This window comes from Malaclemys terrapin, chromosome 7 (assembly GCF_027887155.1).
Source record: "Malaclemys terrapin pileata isolate rMalTer1 chromosome 7, rMalTer1.hap1, whole genome shotgun sequence".
Classification (NCBI taxonomy): Eukaryota; Metazoa; Chordata; order Testudines; family Emydidae; genus Malaclemys; species Malaclemys terrapin.
This window is the reverse complement of record NC_071511.1, coordinates 58144374-58164817: the sequence shown is the minus strand read 5'-3', so window position 1 is coordinate 58164817 and position 20444 is coordinate 58144374. Positions and strand designations below refer to the sequence as shown.

The 20444-nt window shown below is 47.1% G+C and overlaps 1 protein-coding gene across 1 annotated transcript in view; it reads right to left on the bottom strand.

Annotated features, from left to right (window-relative positions):
- Nucleotides 1–20444, bottom strand: part of TLL2 (tolloid like 2) — a 187085-nt gene that overhangs the window by 59956 nt on the left and 106685 nt on the right. Inside the window, exons 4-7 of the mRNA XM_054036164.1 lie at nt 18058–18228; nt 13574–13691; nt 11137–11315; nt 9566–9671 (exon numbers count right to left, since the gene is read on the bottom strand). Of these exons, the coding sequence (XP_053892139.1) occupies nt 9566–9671; nt 11137–11315; nt 13574–13691; nt 18058–18228 (574 nt within the window). The remainder of the gene's footprint in view (nt 1–9565; nt 9672–11136; nt 11316–13573; nt 13692–18057; nt 18229–20444) is intronic.

Genomic DNA, 20444 nt, shown 5'->3' with positions numbered 1-20444 from the left:
TTTTGAGCTGACCAAGCCTCCGAGCCAATGACTCTCTTTGTATCTTTCCCCCATTCTCTTCTTTGTGCCTGCTTCTACGTTGTCCCTTATTCGCAGCACCCCCTCCCCATGTCTGAGACCTTGATTCAACACAGGATTTAAGCACATGCTTGACTTCCAGCACGCAAGCAGCTCCACTGAACTCAACGTACCTATGGTGCAAGGGTTTTTAAATGCAAAAGCTACTTCAATGTAATGTTACAGGGAGGCAGTGGAGCCTAGTGGATAGAGTGCTGGATAGGGCCTAAGGAGACCTGGGTTCTATTCCCAGCTCAGCCCCCAGCCTGCTGGGTGACCTTGGGCAAGTTACTTCACTGCCCAGTGCCTCACTTTCCCCATTGGCAAAAGGAGGATAATGATACTGAACTCCTTTGTAAAGTGCTTTGAGATCTCTAGATGAACAGTCCTGTGGAAGAAGTAAAATGTGGGGGGAAAGTCAGAAAATGGAAGTTTAGGGTCTTAAAACTAAGTTAACTCAGCTGTGCTACCCATGGGCATTATTTTACATCACCCCAAATGAGTCTCGCAGTGCAGATTGTAGTGACATGTTTGAACAGAGATTGTCAGTTCCTTGGGATATGGCTTGTCTTCCTAAGGAAAATGACCACAGTCCTAAGGGGAGCCCGAGGAAAGGCAGGGCTGAGAGCAATAAGATTATTGCAATGCAGGTAGGCTCAGGTCCAACAAAGTGTTAAGGTAGGTGCTTAACTTCAAGCATATGAGTCATGCCACTGATGTCAATGGGACTATGCATGGGTGTAAGTACTTTGTTGGACTGGGAATGTTGGAGAGTGTGGAGGTTTTCTTTGTTTTAATTTAATAAAGACAGGCAGAGTAGTAGTGATTAGAGTCGGTCAAAAATTCCATCAATGTTTTTTCAACAGAAAACGTCTTTCGGTGAAACAAGTTTTTGTGAAAAATCTCATGTGTAAATGTTGAGGGTTTTGTAGAAAACAACAATTTTCACATTTAAAATTCACAAACAACGCTACTTCGGTGACATTTCTAAGTGAAGGGTGCCACTGTCTATCATGACACATTTGTCAGCTGCTAACTTTGACCAACTTTAACAGTTCAGGCTGAAATTTTCCATGCCCCGGTGTCTGCTTTGCGCTGAATTTGGGTAAGAAGCTTGAGCAGAAACAGTTCCTCCATTTCCAGGAATAAGGTTACTGGGAAAAGAAGGTAGTTTTGCCAATAGAAAAAACTTTTTTGGCCACCTCAGGGGTTTGTAAAAGAATCTGATATTTGGTAAGGGGATATTTCTGGGGTCAGAGAAGTGCCTTTTTCTGTCCTGATGGTCAAATCTGGAAGGATTTTAAAGTTATAAGTGAAATTGTCCTATGCACGTGCTCAGTAGGAGTCATTATATGGTTGCTCTTAATTGTTTGGCATGTTCCACCTGCAATACCCATGCTCCCAGGTTCCTCCAACATCATAACACACATAAACACCAGCAAAGTCACTGGCAGAATGGAACCATCTCCTTTCAGGGTCATTGTCCACCATCAAAACAACCTTTGGCCTAGAAGAAGGTGTACTGGACTGGGATCCAAAAGACCATACCTTCTAGTCCTGCTTTTTCCTCCAACTTAATTCTGTGCCATTCACAACCCTTACTGAGCAAGGTCCTACTTTAGGAGATAATCTAGTATAGATTTCTCCCACTTTACAAATGAGGATGTATGACATCGCTTCTGGCAGAGCTCAGAGTAGATCCTAGGAGTTTTATATCACAGACCCAAGTCTCATCCACTTAACCACACCGACTTTCAGAATGAACATGCTACATCTATGTGCTTGGCTACGGTGTTCAAATGGGACTACCCCCCTCAAAGTGCTCTGGCACACAGATTAATAAGCACTATGTAAATGCAAAGCATAGCAACTCAGGAGTCCTAACTCCTAATCCCCTTCTTGAACCACTAGACCACACTCCCCTCCCAGAGCTTGGAACTGAACCCAGGAATCCTGATCCCCTCCTTCCCCTCTCACACATTTGCCTGCTGTCTAGCAAATGTTGTATAACCCGATGGCAAAGAGTGCTGTAACCCTTGACTGGCTAGAGCAAATATCCAATAACCCTCCAATCGCTGGCGCCCACTGCTGCTATCAGCTAATTATTTACTGCTTTAGTTCAAGTGGTGATACTCTTAGGGTTAATGTGAGTATGGTACTTGGCACAATACAATGCTATATAAACCCTACAAAGTTATTAACTACCCTTAAGAAATGAGGAGCATTCACAACCCCAGTTGAGGTCAGTGGAGCTGTGGGTTTTCAGGACCTCTGGAAAAGTCAGTTCTTTAATATTAAGCTGGGCACCCGGAATTATTAAACACTTCTGCAAGTTGTGGCCTAAATCTGCATCTGATTTCCCAACCGTAAAATGGAGACAATACATCCCTACCTCCTTGGGCCAAGTCCAAAAGGATATGCAGTACTTTATGTTCAGGACAGGGTGTGAATGGCGCGCACAAAACACCACAAGAAGCCACACACTGAAAAAAGAAAACAAATATTGAACAGCTGGGCACTGCCCCACCTATGTACTGACTGAGGCGGGAGTCTCGCGGGAAATAGTCTGAGAACGTAATTAAAGGCTGCACTGTAATGCAAGGGGGCTTAATGAAGGTGGAATGGGAGACCTTAATTCTAATTTTTGACTGTGCAACTTTAATGTTAAGTTTTTGTCTGGAATACAGGAAGATATCTTTGTTGGCTCACTACTTGTGGGTCTTGGTGGGGGAAGACAGCATTGCTTTCTAATCCTGTCTTCCTGAATAATTGGCTTAACACATTCCTGTGTGTGCATCAGCCTGCATACTAGAAAGTACAAATCTGGAGCCACATTGCATATCTTGCACGACATTTCCTCATGCACAATAACTAGTGTCCATTGTTGTAAAGTACCCTTTGCCCTCATTGGGGCTCTTATGCCTGCAGTCAAATTCCATTGCCCACCTATGCTAATTATAACTGGGGATGGAGATGAGGCAACAACTGGGTGGTGTATAAATGGCACTTGCTGACTTGGGGAGCTTTTCAAAGGCCCAAATGGCCAGCAGGTTCTCATTGGGAGCTAGGACCAGATCCTCAATGATATTTGGGCTCCTAACTCTATGGAAATCAATGTGTTTCCAGCTTTATGCTGTGAAGGTATCAAAGACATTACTTCTAGCCTCCTGTCCCAGGAGTTTCTGTCTAGGGTTACTGAACTCTCTGAAGAGCCAGTCATATGCCCTTCCTCCCTTCGCTCACACCCAGAGTGACAGAGCTAGGTTAAGGGGAAGATGAAAAGTGCTTTTTCTTTTTTTAAATAAAGAGGGGTGGTAGCAATGTGGGTATAAAACACTCTGTGTTGTGCTATGCAAGCCCGTCCGGTTGCTGATCCACAGAGGATCGTGTGTCACCAGCCAGAGAAATTACCCCATTAGTTCAACTGACAGCAGCTATTGATTGTAGTGCTGGAGTTCCGGGGTTCAATCCCCAGTGACACCCACTAATGGCAGCTGTTACAGGGTGACACAGATTCCTACTGTCTGGCACTGTCCCATGCAGGCCCACTGACAGCAATTCCCATCCCTAGGGCCAGGGCTGTCCCTAGGGTAGTCCCGGACCTGGAGTGGAAATGACAAATCCGTCACTTCCGGGACCAACCACACTGGCCAATCGCGCCAGCCCAATCCCCCCCCCCTCCCCAAAGCACGTGGCCCAGAGCGGTCACCCCAATTCGCTGTACCTTAGGGATGGCTCTGCCCAGGGCCAAACAGGTCCACCTAACATTTGGGCAGTGCTGCGCCTGCGCTGGCTGGTGCTCAGCGAACTGCCAGCTGCACTGCTGGGCACATTCTTCTGGCATGGCCAGGGCTTCCATATGTCTGCCCAGCTGCCTTTGCCACCGCCAGTACCACCAAGCACACGCCTAGCAGCTCTGTGGCCTGCCTGGGCAATTTAAAAGGGCCCTGGCTCCTAGCAGCCACTGCTGCTACCATGGCAGTGGACAGGGCCCCCAGGCCCTTTTAAATCACCCTGGACAATTGCCCCCTTTGCGCTCCCCCCACCCATTGGCGGGCTTGGTCCCATGCTTCCTTTCACAGTGGCTCTGACAGAGCGGGATATGCCCATATCAGACTGTGAACTCCCACAACCTCCATCTTGGACTGTAACTTTACTGTCATAGTGTGACCTCCATTTGGGGTGAGAATATGCAGTTTGGATTAGGGCTTAGAACCCAGTTGAATGACTATTACAGAGAAGCATCATAGAGCAATCTAGGGCTATCAGCTTCGAATGTCTCTCACCTAATGTCTCATTGCCATAGGAAAATGGACTCAACACAGGAGCTTGACTGGGAGAAGGGTCTGGCAGTTCCCAGCCAGCGCACATGGGCAAAAAGGGGCTAAACGTATTTAACAAGGGGTTTCTCTGAGCAAAGTGGCAGTGGCCACCGTCACATGCCAGAAGACTGGGCTAAGGAGAGAGAGAGAGAGAGACCAGGCCAAGCCTGAAATGCTGACCAGATCTTGGGCTCACTAGAGTAGTGAGACCAGGCGGAGGTGGGGTGGTGCGTCTCAGGACTGCCCATTATTTTGCAAAGATCAGTAAAGGTGCCTGTGGTTAAGAAGTTCCTTAGCGGAGTCTGCGTCCCTTGCTTGCCTGCCATGTTGTCCCTGAGGGGGTTACCTGAGAAGCTTGGAGCACCCACAGAGAGGTGGAACACATATATGAGGGAGCACATATAAGCAACTGGAGGCTCTGGAGGGCTCGGGCACAGGTTTGTGGGTTCAAGGTGGCTGGGCAGGGGAGCCCACATCCTAAGAAAGGGTGTCAGACACTGGGTCTGCACCTGGGAGTTTGCCTCAGAGACTCAGAGCCAGCAACAGTGGCCAATCACCACCTAGACACAACAGGCGCAGAGGACTGTAGGATACAGTGTTGGGTCCCCTCAGCAGAATGGTGTCCATGCAGAGAGGAGGCCTTGGCCAGGTTGTGACAGAGGTGTATGGAAATACAAGTTGTCCCTGGTCCCCAGAGAATGTAGCCATGTGAATACAGAGTTCCTGCTACATTATTAATAAATATCCCATTAAAAAAAAAACTACAACAACACTAAGTACTTGGAAGTGAAGAAATCAAATTCCAGATAAATGGAGTCATGACAATCATTAATGACAAGTACCCAGTACATTGTACTTACAGAGCATCCTACGGATTAGGTATGACAAAGTAACAGGGAAAAATGCCTCTCATATATATGCACTTAAATTCAGTGCTAAATTACTGTGCTAACTCCCTCATTGCTTGCCTCGTGCCTAAGGAAGGATGTGTGACACTGGCTGTGCAACTAAATTAGCAGCATCCTCTAAACTACACCAGGAAGGCTGGATGACAAAACTGCTAACTAAACTATGACAATACAGATTGTGTAGAAAAGTCACTTTAAAATCCCAGGAAACAAAGTCAATCTTCAGAACATGAATATTAGAACCATTTCAGAGAACATAGCAGAGATCGTTTCACTCCCCACCGAAGTGAAGCCACCACTGGTGGGGAACAGGGCAATTTTCCAGCAGTGCACAGCAGCACCAGGCAGTAGTTTAGGACCAGAGGAGAAAAATCCCAATTAAACTGCAGGGGAAGTTCAGCAAAGCAGAACGCAGCCATCCACCCTGAAATTTGCTCAGGGCACTAGGGTGAACACACTACTCTTGAAAAAACAGCAGTGTGAGCAGGATCTCAATGTTGTCCGGTCTAAAAGAAGGTGCTTGCAGCATTAAGTAGGTGTCATGTGGCGAGTCATAGCAGTTCCCACAGGCCCAGGGCTGCAGTAGCCGCTGCTGTATGGCTATTTCATACCCTGGGGCTCCAATCTGGGATGGGAAAGCAAGGATTCCATTTTCCAACTCTCAGCCACAAAACACAGGTCCCCTCTGCACAGCTTCATGCATCAGCTAAGAATGTGGGCCACAATTTGCCTGTACCTTTTTATTGCATTAAAAACACACACAGGATATGTAAAACTTGCGTGCCAGCGCTGCCTGCTTACTGTGGATACAAAACTAATGCCCACAGAAGCGATTAGTGCTCACTTGAATTATTGCAAAAAGACCATTGCTGGGGGGACAATGGGTCAGGGAGACAAAAGGTTTAGAGAACAGATGAAAAACACACAATTATATTCAGAAGTATTATTGCCATTTTTGGCCCTTCAATAGTCTGAAGAGTTCTGGATTTCAAGGGATGCAGACTAAGGCATCTACAGTATAAACGGAGGTAATATCTTAATCCTGCTTTTGTGTGAGACAATTCTTACCATTTGAACTCCACTGAACTCTGGTAGGGTTTAGCAGATGCCCCAAGGGAAGAAAAACTGCCTGCTCCAGGTTATCTGATACAAAGACATCTCTGAATGCAGTAAGCACCTTCCCCACACCCATCCCCAGAGTGGGCGACACTACAGCATATTTCATAATTCTTCCTGCCAATAGGGTGACCAGATAGCAAGTGTGAAAAATCGGGATGGGGGATGGGGGGTAATAGGAGCCTATATAAGAAAAAGCCCCAAATATCAGGACTGACCCTATAAAATCGGGACATCTGGTCACCCTACCTGCTGACCACAGCGGATTTTAATCGTGCATCAACAAGAGAGCAAAATAATAGGTGTGGCACGTCCATAAAACTAGAGAGGTTAACAAAAATATTTGTGTTCAATTTTAGCAATGAAGAACACACATGAAAAGGGTCCTCTTTCCAAGTGAAATGATGCAATTAATTAATTCAATAATTAATTAATAATATGCAATAATAGTAATGCAATGAAAAGGTCTGCAGTGTGGATGTGCTTGAAAGAAATGGATTCCCTCTTGCAAACTCTGGTGCACTGGAGTAAATGGGAGTTCCAGGCACACCAGCTGTGCAGAACTGGGAGTTAGGGGAGAGCTTTCCAGTAGGTCAGGCACTTCACAAGTCAGTTGCAGAGCTGAATTTGTGAGTAATTTTTAACACTGGCTAAAGATTCCAGATCAACAGCCCAATGAATAAAATCCTGCATTCATGGAATGGGCTGCAGGAGCACAACTTTTCCAGCATTGCCCTCAACTCTGACTGAAAAGACCACCTACAGGGGTGAGGTGGGAGCTGAGTATGTAAGGCCCATGCAAAGATGGACCCCCTTCTTTGCAGCCTTATATGATAATTAGCTGGAGCAGGAACTCAGACAGAAATCCTCAGCTCATTCACAAAAGCCACTGACCACCATCATTTTGGGTCACTGTTCATATGGGCTGGATTCAAAGGCTCTGCATCCCATCCCCAATCTCATCAAACCCTTGCTTCCAAGCCCTTCAACTGCTTCTGAGAGAACCTTACACCAGTTCAGGTCTAACTCCATGACAATAGGGTGGTTAAAAAGTCAGACATCTTTGCATATTGTGCACTGTGCAATCAAGCATTCTGGCAAGACAATCTGAATTTAAGTCTCCCCCAGGTTCAATCAAAGGATGAGTAGATTATCTCTGCTGCCCTAAACATATGGCTCTGGAAATTTAAGCGGTAAGACTAGCTCCTGAAAGTGTGTCTGGTGCTTGGGATGTGACCTCTTTGGGCAGCACAGACAGAGAACGTGATTCTGAAAACACTATTGAATATAGTACGTACTACCACGAGATGTCCCTATTCAAATCAATGGGACGGAGTATTCACAGCAACAGGCACAACGCACAGTAGAAAGTGTTTACAGAACAGGACCTTTAGAAGGGAAGCTGCTCAGGCTAGGACCTGCAACCTGACCTGTCTGTAAAATGCCATGCACACCTAGTGCAACTAAACAGTGATCTGATTTTCAGCGGTGCAGAGGACCTACAGCTTTGGTGGAAGCTATGGGTGTTCAACACCTGAGGAAAACTTTTAGCCTAACTTTAAGCACCGAAGTTGGAAATGTAGGCCAAAGATGCTTATATTCACCTCTTTCCAACTAACCATTGAAAGGGGAAAGGAGTTAGCAACTTCCCCTCTCCTTTTATAATTCTGCAGTCCACGGTCATAAGTCTGTAGTGAATAGCACAACGTAACTTGGTCACATACCGCAATAATAAAATAACTGAAGTTATTGATTGGTATTTACAACTTAACTTCTATCTTAGCAAAGTTGTTTGTCTGGGAGTGTAAAGGAAATAAAGCTTAATGCATTGCTGTAATTTAAAAGCACAAGTCTGAAAACCAGGAAGCTCAAAGCTAAGTTCAGAATTATCCTCACACACAACCATGCTGTGTAACACTGAAGTCCCCTGTACAATAAAGGAGTTGGTTGGATTGTGGGAGCTGGCATCACCCGCTTATCTACATACTCATCTCAGCATCTGACCCGCAAATACTCAGCTCAATACTTTCTAAAAAAGAATTTTCCTACCATCTTCCACTTACAGTGACAGGAGGGGTTTTTGGAATAAGTCCCTTTTCAGACAGAAGAGATTTTGAGTGTATGCAGTCCCCTGATCCCTTGACTGAATGTCAAGGTTTACATTACTAATCTAAGTTTCCTTGCCAAGGGAGTGGTGTGGCACTGCTTTTGTAGAATCAATGACACTGCTCAGAGCTGTGTGAGCAGGACAATTACGTCAGATCACTGCTTGTTTGCATACATGTAAATGGCTCTTCTTGGGCAGGGACGCTTGGCGCTGTCTTGATTAACTGAGCTGAAAGTTCCCCAGAGATACCCATACCCAGCTCTCATCCCACCCTGCTCAGAGCACAAGTAGGTAAATTTCAGTCATCAGCATCGTGAACCTCTCAACAAGTTCTATTTTTTAGTTTGCTAATCACGACAGAAGGATAAGCCAGGATTCCAGCCCCTAAAAATGGTTGTCTCTTGTCAGCAGCATCTTTCTTTGTATTGTCCTGTAACATGGATGGGAATTCTGCTTCAAGGACAGAGCTGCAATTAATCAACTTGATCCCACAAGCTTCAGCTACGTAAGGACCCACTATGGACTGCTCCACCAGTGACAGGCATCCATTCTAGCCTGCACCAGTGGTGAGTTGCAGGTTCTAACGTCTAGACAAGACCAGTGGGGGCAGAATTGGGCCCAGATAAGTGGGCCCAATTCCCACTGACATTCACGTTTTGACCTTCGCTATCCATGCGGTGGGAGGAGCAGGCCAGGAACCCTCAGAGTCACTTCAATAGGGGAGGAAGGAGAGAATGCTGACAGCAGGCAGGAAGTACCTGGTTTCGCTATAGTATATTTGGAGGTCAGGTCTTATGGGTATTTGTGCAAGGTGGAGATCAGAGTAGTGGGGAAGAGAACAGGATTTCCCCATGTTTCCACTGAGTCATTTTTATTCTTCTGCTTTATGAAGCTTGCAGAGCAAATTCCTGCAGTTTGATATATCCCTCAACTGAAATCATTGCATATGCCATGCTTATCTGCAATCAACTCACAGCTTTCCTTCTAGCCGCTACACAGCCTGGGTAGCCAGGCACTATATAAAGTAGTAAAGAGAAATAACCTTGGATTCCGACCTTGAGAAGGTGTTCCGGGCGTAGTGCATGATGCTGTCAAAGTCATAGGTCTCTCCCAGAGAATTCACTTCCCCGGCTTCCATCTTTAAGAAGTTGTACTCCTGACCTGCGACACAAGGCTCCATTAAAAGGAAAAATGTTTCTTGGAAATCTGAGAGCCTGGCTCAAAAGAGCACTCATAAGCTGAGCTGTGCAAATAAATAATTTTTGGTTTGGTGGCCAAATCACCAAAATAAAAATTAGAAAATATTTTCATTTTGGGTCAACCCGAAATAAATGTTTCAAATGTTTTGTCTGCAGTGTTGTAGCCATGTTGGTCGCAGGATATTAGAAAGAAAGTCGGGGAGGTAATATCTTTTATCGGACCAACTTCTCTTGGTGACAGAGACAAGCTTTTGAACTTACTCAGAAGAAGAGCTCTGGGTAAGCTTGAAACGCTTGTCTTTTTCACTGATAGAAGTTGGTTCAATAAGAGATATTATCTCACCCACCTGCTGTCTCAAATTTTTAGACAAAATGAAAAAGTTGAAAATAAAATTGGTTCGGGTGGAATGAAACATTTCGTGTTTTTTTAACCTGTTTAAAAATAAAATCAAGAGTAAATTTGAACCAAATTTTGAATAAAAACAAAACATTCCGTTTTGAAAATGTCACAAGAAAATCATTGACTTTTTTTTTGCTCAAACAATTTGGTAAATTTGACACAAATTCACAGCATGCTTCAGGTGACCTAAATCTATATAGGTTTCAGCGTAGCAGCTGTGTTAGTCTGTATCCACAAAAAGAACAGGAGTACTTGTGGCACCTTAGAGACTAACAAATCTATATAGTTCAGTGAAAAAATGCATTGTCAGAAAAGTTTCACCCAGCTCTACTCAAAAGGGGCATTTCTGGATGGTCTACATAAAACGTATTATATCCACTGAGACGTACAAAAGGCCTAAAATGAAGAACAAGTCTCTGTTGGGCCCAACCCCCTTTCCATATCGGTTTCAAAATGCATTTTATCCTATTTCGCCCATATAACTTTACCACGAGAAATGCTCTGGAAAAGTCAGTCACAGTCTAGCGCGTGTCCTGTAGTGCTTGTTGTCATACTGGAACAGTTAAAGAGAGCTCACAATTACCACTAGCTTACACAGCTCTCGTCCTAATGTACATAACCAGACAGGTAAAGCAACGTCTGGCATCAAGGGAAGCACCAGTACCATTTACATTTCTGAAGCCAGCAAAATAATGATGGGGCTTCTCAGCTATCTTGTAAATTCCTTTAATATATTTCTGTTTAGTAAATATCTATGGCTGAGGATTCCAGAAGCAACTAGAGACATTAAAGGGGACTGGATCTTACCCTCTGAAAATTCCCCTCCCAGTGTATTAAAATCGCTAGTCACTTGAATATTTTGGCCCTCTTTCTCTGCAATGCCTGGCATTGTAGTTTGGTTTCTTTTTGCAATAACTGAGGCTACTCGATGTAACTCTAAGCTGAAGAGGAGTTGTGCACAAGCCCAGGGAGGTCTGAGGTTTCCACCACACAGCATCTGAAATTGGTATGAGAGCTTCTTCTTTACCTTGCTGTATGTTTTCTCTGATGATCGTGACATGCTGGTCCCGGTCGGGCCGCGTGTGCTCATGCCAAAACCCAACCACGTGGCCCAGCTCGTGGGCCACGATGCCAAACTTATCACAGTTCTTGCCGATGGATATGGCCTGGGGACCACCCCCTCGGCGACCCACATATGAGCAGCAACTGAAAAACAAACAACTGAATGAATGACTTTAATGGGTGAAACCATGCTGGTATGGCTGGAGTAGCATGTGTCCATCAACTGGCAGAGTATGCACCACTGCCCTGCTGGATGGAGTCAGACCAACTAAAGAATTTAGAATTACGTAGCCAGGATGGCAGAGATGGAGTCTCTGTATGCCAGAAGCTAGGAATGGGCGACATGGGATGCATCACTTGATGACTGCCTGTTCTGTTCATTCCCTCTGGGGCACCTGGCATTAGCCACTGTGGGAAGACAGGACACTAGGCTAGGTGGACCTTTGGTCTGACCAGTATGGCTGTTCTTATGTTTTATTGGCTCAAGGTGCTCCAGAGAAGACAGGTCTAATCTTATCGAGAGATCATGCATGCGGTCTCTCTCTCTCACATTCACATCCCTTTTAGCCTTTTTATCGGGGGTAGGTTTTTGGAGCAGAACAGCCTCAGGTCTCCCTTTACTGCATGGTAGAGTTTTTTTGTTTTGTTTGGTGTTGGGTTTTTTTTTGCTGAAGACCATGGTATCGCTCTCTATTGAGAGAGAGGCCTGGGGAGTTTGGATTAGATCTGGACTCCACCAGGTTTGGAGATGTTCAGGGGCAGCCCCTCTGTGATGAGGAGGCATGAAGCTAGAATCAGATATGAATTTGGAACTCCCCCAAATGCTCAGGCCCATCTCAGCAAGAGCATCCAAGATGGCAAGACCCCCTATCCAGAGAGGTCACTAACTTATGCTGGGTACCTGAAACTGAGGCTATGTCTCCACTTGGAGCTCAGGGTGTGATTCCCAGCTTGTATAGACATACATTGAGCTAGCAAGCTAAAAATAGTAGCAGATCCATGGTAGCATGGACAGTGGCAATCAGGTCTAGCTGCCCTGAGCACAAACTCATCTGGATCCCATGACCCTGCTGCCACTCACTACCGCTTGTGCTACTGTGACTACGTTACTATTTTTAGCGCACTGGTTTGATGAGTCCTATCGTGAGTATGTCTATGTGAGCAGGGCATCACCACCCTAGCTCCAAGGGTAGATGTATCCTGAATGACAGAGGGGGAATGATTAGAGGGGACCAAGCACATTCACCAGCAATAGATTTCCTAGGTGGAAAACCATGGGCCAGAGTTATGAAGGTATTTAGGTGCCTAAAGATGCACGTGGGAACCTAGTGGCATTTACAAAAGTGCCTGAGTTAGGTGCCTGAGTCTGACATTCCATCCAGCAGAGGGCAGGCACGCACCACCACCCCCGCCCCTGACAATGCCATCTCCCTACCTACCCACCTTCCAACAGTGCTTTGACACACCTTGGCATATAACACTTTTATCACTTAAGGAAAGCCCTGGTTTAAAGAACTAATAGGCCCAACATTTAGATTTTGTTTTTCCTCCCTTCCCCGAAAATCTGACAAAATTCTAAAATATGTGCATGACTTTTTTTTTTTTTTTTAAACAAACAGGTATTACGGGGGCAATTGGTGGGGAATTCTGACATTCTCTTGCAGCATTTACCTCCCCAAACGACCTATAGGCTACTGAATGAAGCCAGAGAGTGAAAAGAGTCAGAAATTAACCATAAACAGAGAGACACTGTCCCATTTACTTCGACTATAAGTGCTTTGGGGACAGGATTGTCTTTTTTGCTGTGTGTTCGTACAGCGCCTAGCACAATGGGGCCTTGGTCCATGGCTGGGGTTCCCAGGCACTACGTTAATTAATAACGGATATTTTCATTGTCAGAACAAAAGCGCAGATAGGAAACCAACAGCATAAATACTGAAAAGGAAAGTGGAGCCTTCAAGAATCTATCCATTTGAACTACACAAAGGCTCGTTAATAACGTGGCACAGAATTCAGGAGGTCTGACATTCTATTCCCAGGCCTGCCACAGCCTACCTGTGTGATCTGGGCCGAGTCACCTACATGGAGCTCCTTACAGGACTGGGAGCTCAACTTCTCTAAGACTCATTCTGCCATTTGTAAAATGGGGACAGAACCTCCCTTGGGGGCACTTAGATGGCAAAACATAGCCCCAAAGGGCTTACAGTGTGTTTTATAGTGTCTGATCCGTGAAATACAAAAAATGGGTGTAGGACACTTTCAACATGTGTTTCATCAGGGAAGCGAAAGCCTGATCTTGCACACTGGCAACCAATCACTGATTTTGCTGGTACGGGATCTGGCAAGATGCCAGCAGGCCATGTAACTGGACACTATTACGTGCTCCGGTGCATGTTGCTTACCCACAGGTTCTGTACGTGAACACAATGAAGCTCTCCTCGTCAGTCCTCTCCACAAAAGTCACGCAGGTGTGCTTCTCCCAGTGCCTCATGGCCTGTTTAAAAATAGCTCTTTGGCTGCCTGAAAAAGAAATCAGAGCAGAACAAACATTTAGGGCCCCATTTTTCCACTGTCCCCATGTGTGATGTTGCACTCCATATGTTTTATGGAAATATGTTTATGAGTGTGAATATGATGTAACTGGACTATGCTTAATAAAATCACTTTTGTTTATTGATAAACCCAGAGTAAGTGATTAATACCTGGAGTAGCAAACAGCTGTGCGTATCTCTCGATCAGTGTTATAGAGGGCGGACATTTCATGAGTTTAACCTGTATACACTTTATGCAGAGTAAAATGGATTTATTCGGGGTTTGGATTCCATTGGGAACTGGGTGTCTGGGAGCTGGAGATAGGTAACCTGCTGAGTGGTTTTCAGTTAAAACCTGCAGCTTTGGGGACGTGGTTCAGCCCTTGAGTCTGTGTTGCAGCAGGCTACCGTGTCTGGCTCAACAAGACAGGGTTCTGGAAGCCCCAGGCTGGCAGGGAAAACAGGCTCAGAGGTAATTTCAGCACATTAGGGGACAGTCCCAAGGGGGTCTCTGTGACCAAACCCGTCACACCATGGACTCCAACTGCAGCTGCGGAAGCTCAGCACCTCTGAAAGCTGAACCTTTAGTGCTTAGTATAGTAACCCAGGCTTGTCCTTCCTCATTACACTCGATGTGTAAGGGAGGTTTAGGTTGGACATTAGGAAAAACATCCTAACTGTCAGAGTGGTCAAGCACTGGAATAAACTGCCTAGGGAGGTTGTGGAATCTCCATCATTGGGGATTTTTAAAAGCAGGTTGGACAAATACCTGTCAGGGATGGTCTAGATCGGGGTGGGTAAACTTTTTGGCCTGAGGGCCACATCTGGGAATAGAAATTGTATGGCAGTCCATGAATGCTCAGAAAATTGGGGTTGGGTGTGGGAGGGGGTGAAGGCTCTGGTTGTGGTGAAGGCTCTGGGGGCGGGGCAGAAATGAGGAGTTCAGGGTGTGGGAGGGGGCTCTGGGGTGGGGCTGGACATGAGGAGTTTGGGGTGTATGCTCCGGGCTGGGATCGAGGGGTTTGGAGGGTGGGAGGGGGATCAGGGCTAGGGCAGGGGGTTGGGGTGCAGGAAGGGGTGCAGGCTCTGGTTGGGGCATTTGGTGTGTAGGAGGGTACTTACTCTGGACTGAGATTGAGGGATTTGGAGGGCGGGAGGGGAATCAGGGCTGGGGCAGGGGAGTTGGGGTGTGGGGAGAGGCTCAGAGGTGCAAGCTCCGGGAAGCACTTACTCAAGCAGCTCCCAGAAGCAGTGGCATGTCCCTTCTTCAGCTCCTACACAGAGCCGTGGCCAAGTGGCTCTGCTGCATGCTGCCCAGTCAACAGGCTCCTGCAGCTCCCATTGGCCACAGTTCCCGGCCAATGGGAGCTCCGGGGGCAGCACATGGGGTGGGGGCAGTGTGCAAAGCCAAGCCCCCTGGCTGCCCCTACACGTAGGAGCAGAGTGGGGGGCCATGCCACAGCTTCCAGGAGCTGCATGGAGCAGCCCCTGACCCCGCTCCCCAGCTGGAACTCAAGGGCCAGCTTAAAACAGCTGGTGGGCTGGATCCGGCCTGCAGGCCGTAGTTTGCCCACCCCGGTCTAGATAATACTTAATCCTGCCTTGAGTGCAGGGGACTGGACTAGATGACTTCTCGAGGTCCCTTCCAGTTCTATGATGAGTTACTGTATTAAAATGACTAATGAACATGATTAAGCATTAACAGTATATTTCATGCATACATAAACCAGTAAAGTACAGATTCTCTGCTTCTGCCATCAAGAGGCACACGTGCAAAAGGGAGAGGCCAAATGGCCAGAACGGCATGGTGCTTTGTTCTGTATGTGACTACAATCTCGCAGCATTCGTTCCCATGCTAGCATAGGGCAGGAAAGCAAAAGATGTAAAGCTCAGGTAATTACAGGTCTGTATTAGGTGTACATTCCCCCAGATTCAAGTGAATAAAGCAAAATTGTTGCCAAGAAAAAAAAATGTCCTCAAAGTAGGAGCAAAAGATAATGAGGAAAAAAAGCTGGAGGGAGAGATTTCTGAGGTGAGATTGAAAGGTACATACACGGACAGATGGTCTGGCCCTGGCTGAGTGCGCGACACGGAATGCACACTGAGCCCTTACACAGAAGCCAGGAGTAATTGCTGTCCTTTTGCCCGGTGCACAAGGACGGCTCCAGGCTTACACCTACACCCAAAGGGACAGGTGAGAGAGTTCTGCACTGCCAGCTAGAGAGAAGTTTATTGAGGGGATGGTATGACAAGACTGCCTATAATGTAGCCAATTTGCGACTACTAGCAGCAAATATCTCCGCGGGCCGGTGAGGGGACACTGGATGGGGAGGGCTCTGAGTTACCACAGTGAATTCTTTCCAAAGTGTCTGGCTTGTGGGTCTGGCCCACATGTTCAGGGTCTAACTGATCACCGTATTTGAGATCAGGAAGGAATTTTCCTCCAGGTCAGATTGGCAGAGACCCTGGGTTTTTTTTCACCTTCCTCTGCAGCATGGGGCATGGGTCACCTGCAAGTTTAAACTAGTGTAAATGGAAGATTCTCTGTAACCTGAAGTCTTTAATCATGATTTGAAGATGTCAGTAACTCAGCCAGAGGTTAGGGGTCTATTACAGGAGTAGGTGAGGTTTTTTGGCTTGCAATGGGCAGAAGGTCAGACTAGATGATCATGATGGTCCCTTCTGGCCTTAAAGTCTATGAGTCTATGAATGCTGCCATGCTGAAGGGTGGCACTGCACCTGTAGCACCCAGGGATTGCTGGAGCAGTTATGCCCACCTGAGTGGCACAATTCCTCCAGGAGCTCCTGCTAGGACAGCGCCTCTGCACCGCCCCCTCCTGTGAGCTCTGCTGCAATGCAATAATTGAACCCTCCCTGGGTAGCTTGGTTAGGAGAAGGCGATAGAACCATGGAGAAATATTTGAAGGGAGTAAATCTCAAGTAGAAAGCACACTAAGCTCTGGTCTACATTAGGGGGGGTCGATCTAAGTTACGCAGCTTCAGCTACGTGAATAACGTAGCTGAAGTCGACATACTTAGATCAACTTACCGTGGTGTCTTCACTGTGGTGAGTCGACTGCTGCTGCTCCCCGGTCGACTCCGCCTGCGCCTCTCGTGGTGCTGGAGTACAGGAGTCGACGGGAGAGCGCTCAGGGATCGATATATTGCGTCTAGTCTAGACGCAATAAATCGATCCCCGCTGGATCGATCGCTGCCCGACGATCCGGCGGGTAGTGTAGACATACCCTAAAAGAGGCCACAAGGAGTATAGTGCAGAGTACTAGGGTGAAATTGGGTTGAATATTGGGAGAAATATTGTCACAGTGAGAGATTAGACTGGAACAGTCTCCCAACGGAAGTGGTAGAAGTCTCATCACTGAAGTTATTTAAAGCGAGGGTGGACAGACCACTGGGGGATTTATTGTAGGAAAGGATCTTGCACTGGCCTGTGCAGGAAAGGGGGGGATGGTCTCTTTCCCACATCTAGGGCTCTGTGGAAGCTGTGACTCCCCAGTCTTTAAACCCTTTCCCAGGCTGCTCTGACTGAGGATGGCAACCGGGCACCTCTCCTGTGGCTTCCCCCAACAAAGCACAAAGCACTGGGAAATGGCAGGATCCAAATGAATGTTTTAAGATGCACGTGGCTGGTAACAAAACAGCAAAAGACACAAGGAAGCATGGCCTGGCAGGGCTGCACTAGAGAGGCAAAGACATCCTCTCAATGGATATTGCAACACAGTAGGTAGGACACCTGCCCCACTCCAGGCAGCTACTCTTGGAAGTGATGCTCATTTGGACACTGCGCAACCAAGGGTCTCTGAGCTGTACTAAGAGATCCCCCATTCCATCCAGGGATCCAGCTCAGAGCTCCCTGTTCCTCCTCCCCACGCAGCTGCTTTGTGGCTCAGCATCACACTGACCAACTGTGCAGAGGAGAATCACAAGGCCCAGTGGTCTCGGGGGTCAGCTGACCAGAGGGATCACAAGAGAACAGCCCAATGCACTTTCTTCCCCAAGCCTGTGTGTCAGAGTGCCCTGCCTTTTCAGCACTCCCATCCTGGAGACCCAGACAGCAAGGAAACAAGCTCAGGTTTCAGATTCTGACCCACCACAGAATAGGAGTTTTAAGCTGTGTCCAGCTGCAAAGAGGTAGGCTGGACTGACTGCCGAGGCCTTTCTCCAGGAACTTCAGGGGTGGGGTTTGGCTATTTGTCCAGCCACTTCACCATGCAGCCAGACCCTCCCCAGGGAAGGGCTCCCAAAGATCAGGCACTCTTGAGTCAGGAGTGGAGAAGATCTCCTAAGAAGGGGTTCCCCAAGCCACAAACAGCTAAGCATTAGGTTTTGCTACTGACCAGTGAAATTTCCTCCAATGACGTAGGGTATGACCCCTCCGGGCCAGATTCTCTCTGCCCTGGATGTGGTTGCCCTGCGGATTCTGAGAGAGGAGCCCGCGGCTGAGAGAGGCAGGTCTTTACCCTCCTCCTCCGTCGGCCTCCTTGAGAGCATGGAGTTCCTCCTGCCATCTGCAAGACAAAAGTTGCAACATTGTTTAAATCCTCTTGCTTCCCAGAGCAGCCCCAAGGCAATACTCTGGCCTCGGTGCACACAAAACAGAACAAGCCAGACTGTTAATGTGAACCAGAAGCCACATCTAGGTCTGCCCTTGTTTTGTTCAGGGCTATCATAGAGCTAATTTGTAGCAGATGGTCTTATCATTTAACCTTCCCCATCCTCATCCTCAATGCTAAAGCAGAAGGGGAATCGCCATTCTGCTGTTTCTTCACATTAAGATTCAGCAATCTCACTGACAGGGACATTGAGTTAGAAGTTTGAGTAGAGATGGGACCAAACCAAAATCCCAGATCCGAACACCACCAGAGAGTTTGCCTCTAGACCCCAAATTGGCAGCTTGGGCTCCTGGCATATTAGATGAATGTAAATTCCATTGCATTGCATCTCAGTCAGTCAAAGCACAGGGAGGCTGAACAGTTACAATCATTAGGCCTACCAGTGTAATCACAACTCTAGGGTCCTTCATATAAACTCATAACTATATCCTTGTCCTTTTGCCTGTGACTTTATTCCACTGTGAAGGCAGTTATTGATTTGGCGTGTACCCTCAATTAATCGACTCATCTTCATTCTAACATGTTTAGAGACTGAAGTCTATTCCACAACATCTACATTTTTATAATGGTAAAAACAGCCAAATCTACTTCTACTTAGAAGTGGAATCTGCTCTCCCAAAATGAAGGAGCAACCTCCTAAATTCTAAGCTGAATAGTTTTCACATGTAGTTTTTCAGGCACTTGGGAGGGTCTGTGAATTGGGCAGTTTCTGCCAGGAGGTTGCAGGTTTTCACCATGGAAAATGGAGAAATTAGATCCTCAGCATCAGTTACAAATCTGTGCACATTCAATCTCTTGTTTTGGTACAAAAAGAACAAAAAGTTAACAGGCGAAATGAGAAAATGTCTCCCCCTTACTTGCTAAACGGGCAACAACGCTAATTTCCATCTGCCTTGCTGCTGCTGCACACTTGCTCCAGTTCTACAGTGATTTATTAACTCTGAGGGACAGTCCCTGCAGATCCTCTTTCATTAATGACCCTCTGAGAGCACCTAGAAATGTGCCATTTACTGCACCCCAGACAGCTTCCCTGCTGTCTGTTTTATTCCTCTGCCTTGTTTTAAAGAACACTTATACACAGGCTGTAAGGCCCACAGAAATTTCCAACTGGTGAGTCTCACGATAGGTCTACGTTGCTATGAAAGCATGGAATTGCAGCAGGTGTAGACACACCTGAGCTAGCTTTAATCTAGCTAGTTCAGGTACTGATAGCAGTGAAGCTGCAGCAGCATGGACTTCAGTGGGGGCTAGCTGCCCAGTGATTACCCAGGGTTCCAGTGGGGCTTGTACAATCTGCGCTGAAGCCTGTGCTGCCCTGCTATTGGAACCTGAGCTGGCTACATTAAGGCTTGTGCAGGTAAGTCCACACCTCCTGCAGTCACATACCCCAGCTGAAGCCTGGACAGACCCTCAGTCCAGTACCCAGGGGACAAGCAGACCCATCACAAAGACAAGTCAGTGACATGACTCAAGCTAACCGATACCCTGGCTGACAGCATCAGCGCTGAGGCTGAGGGCTGAATGAATGGGCCACTGACAACTCCATTTTCACCCTGGGATGGGGTGTCCATCACACCTAGGCAGAGTAGGTTGTTAGGACAATTAACAACCTGGGGGAGAGCCAGAGACTGAAATATCAATTGATGGTGAAGCCCAGCTCAGCAGGGACAGTCTGAGCTTGTATACAGCCAGCAGGCTAAGAAAAGAAGGGGATGGCTGGGGACGTAGTCTGCAGCCGCTCCCGGAGAGAAGGGAGGTGAGTTCGGGGCTACAGAGGAGAGAAGTAGTAGTCTGCAGTTACTCCCTGAGAAGAGGACATTTGGGCCCATGAACTCAGAGGCGGTCCAGAAGATAAAAAGGGAAATAGGAAGGCATCTAGGAAAGTAGCCCCAGGGCCTGGGAGCTGGTTGCCAGGTGTAAGGTCCCTGGACTGGAACCTGGAGTAGTGGGCCAGCCTGGGTTCTTCTACCAGCTGCTGGAAAAGTGGCACTGGATCTGGCCTTGGCCCGGAAGGCTGACTGGGCCGGCAAGTGGGTTGCTAATCCAGTGGGACTCTGACACCCTGGAAAGGGAGGACTATGGTGAACTGGCTGGAGGGGTGAGTCATGAAG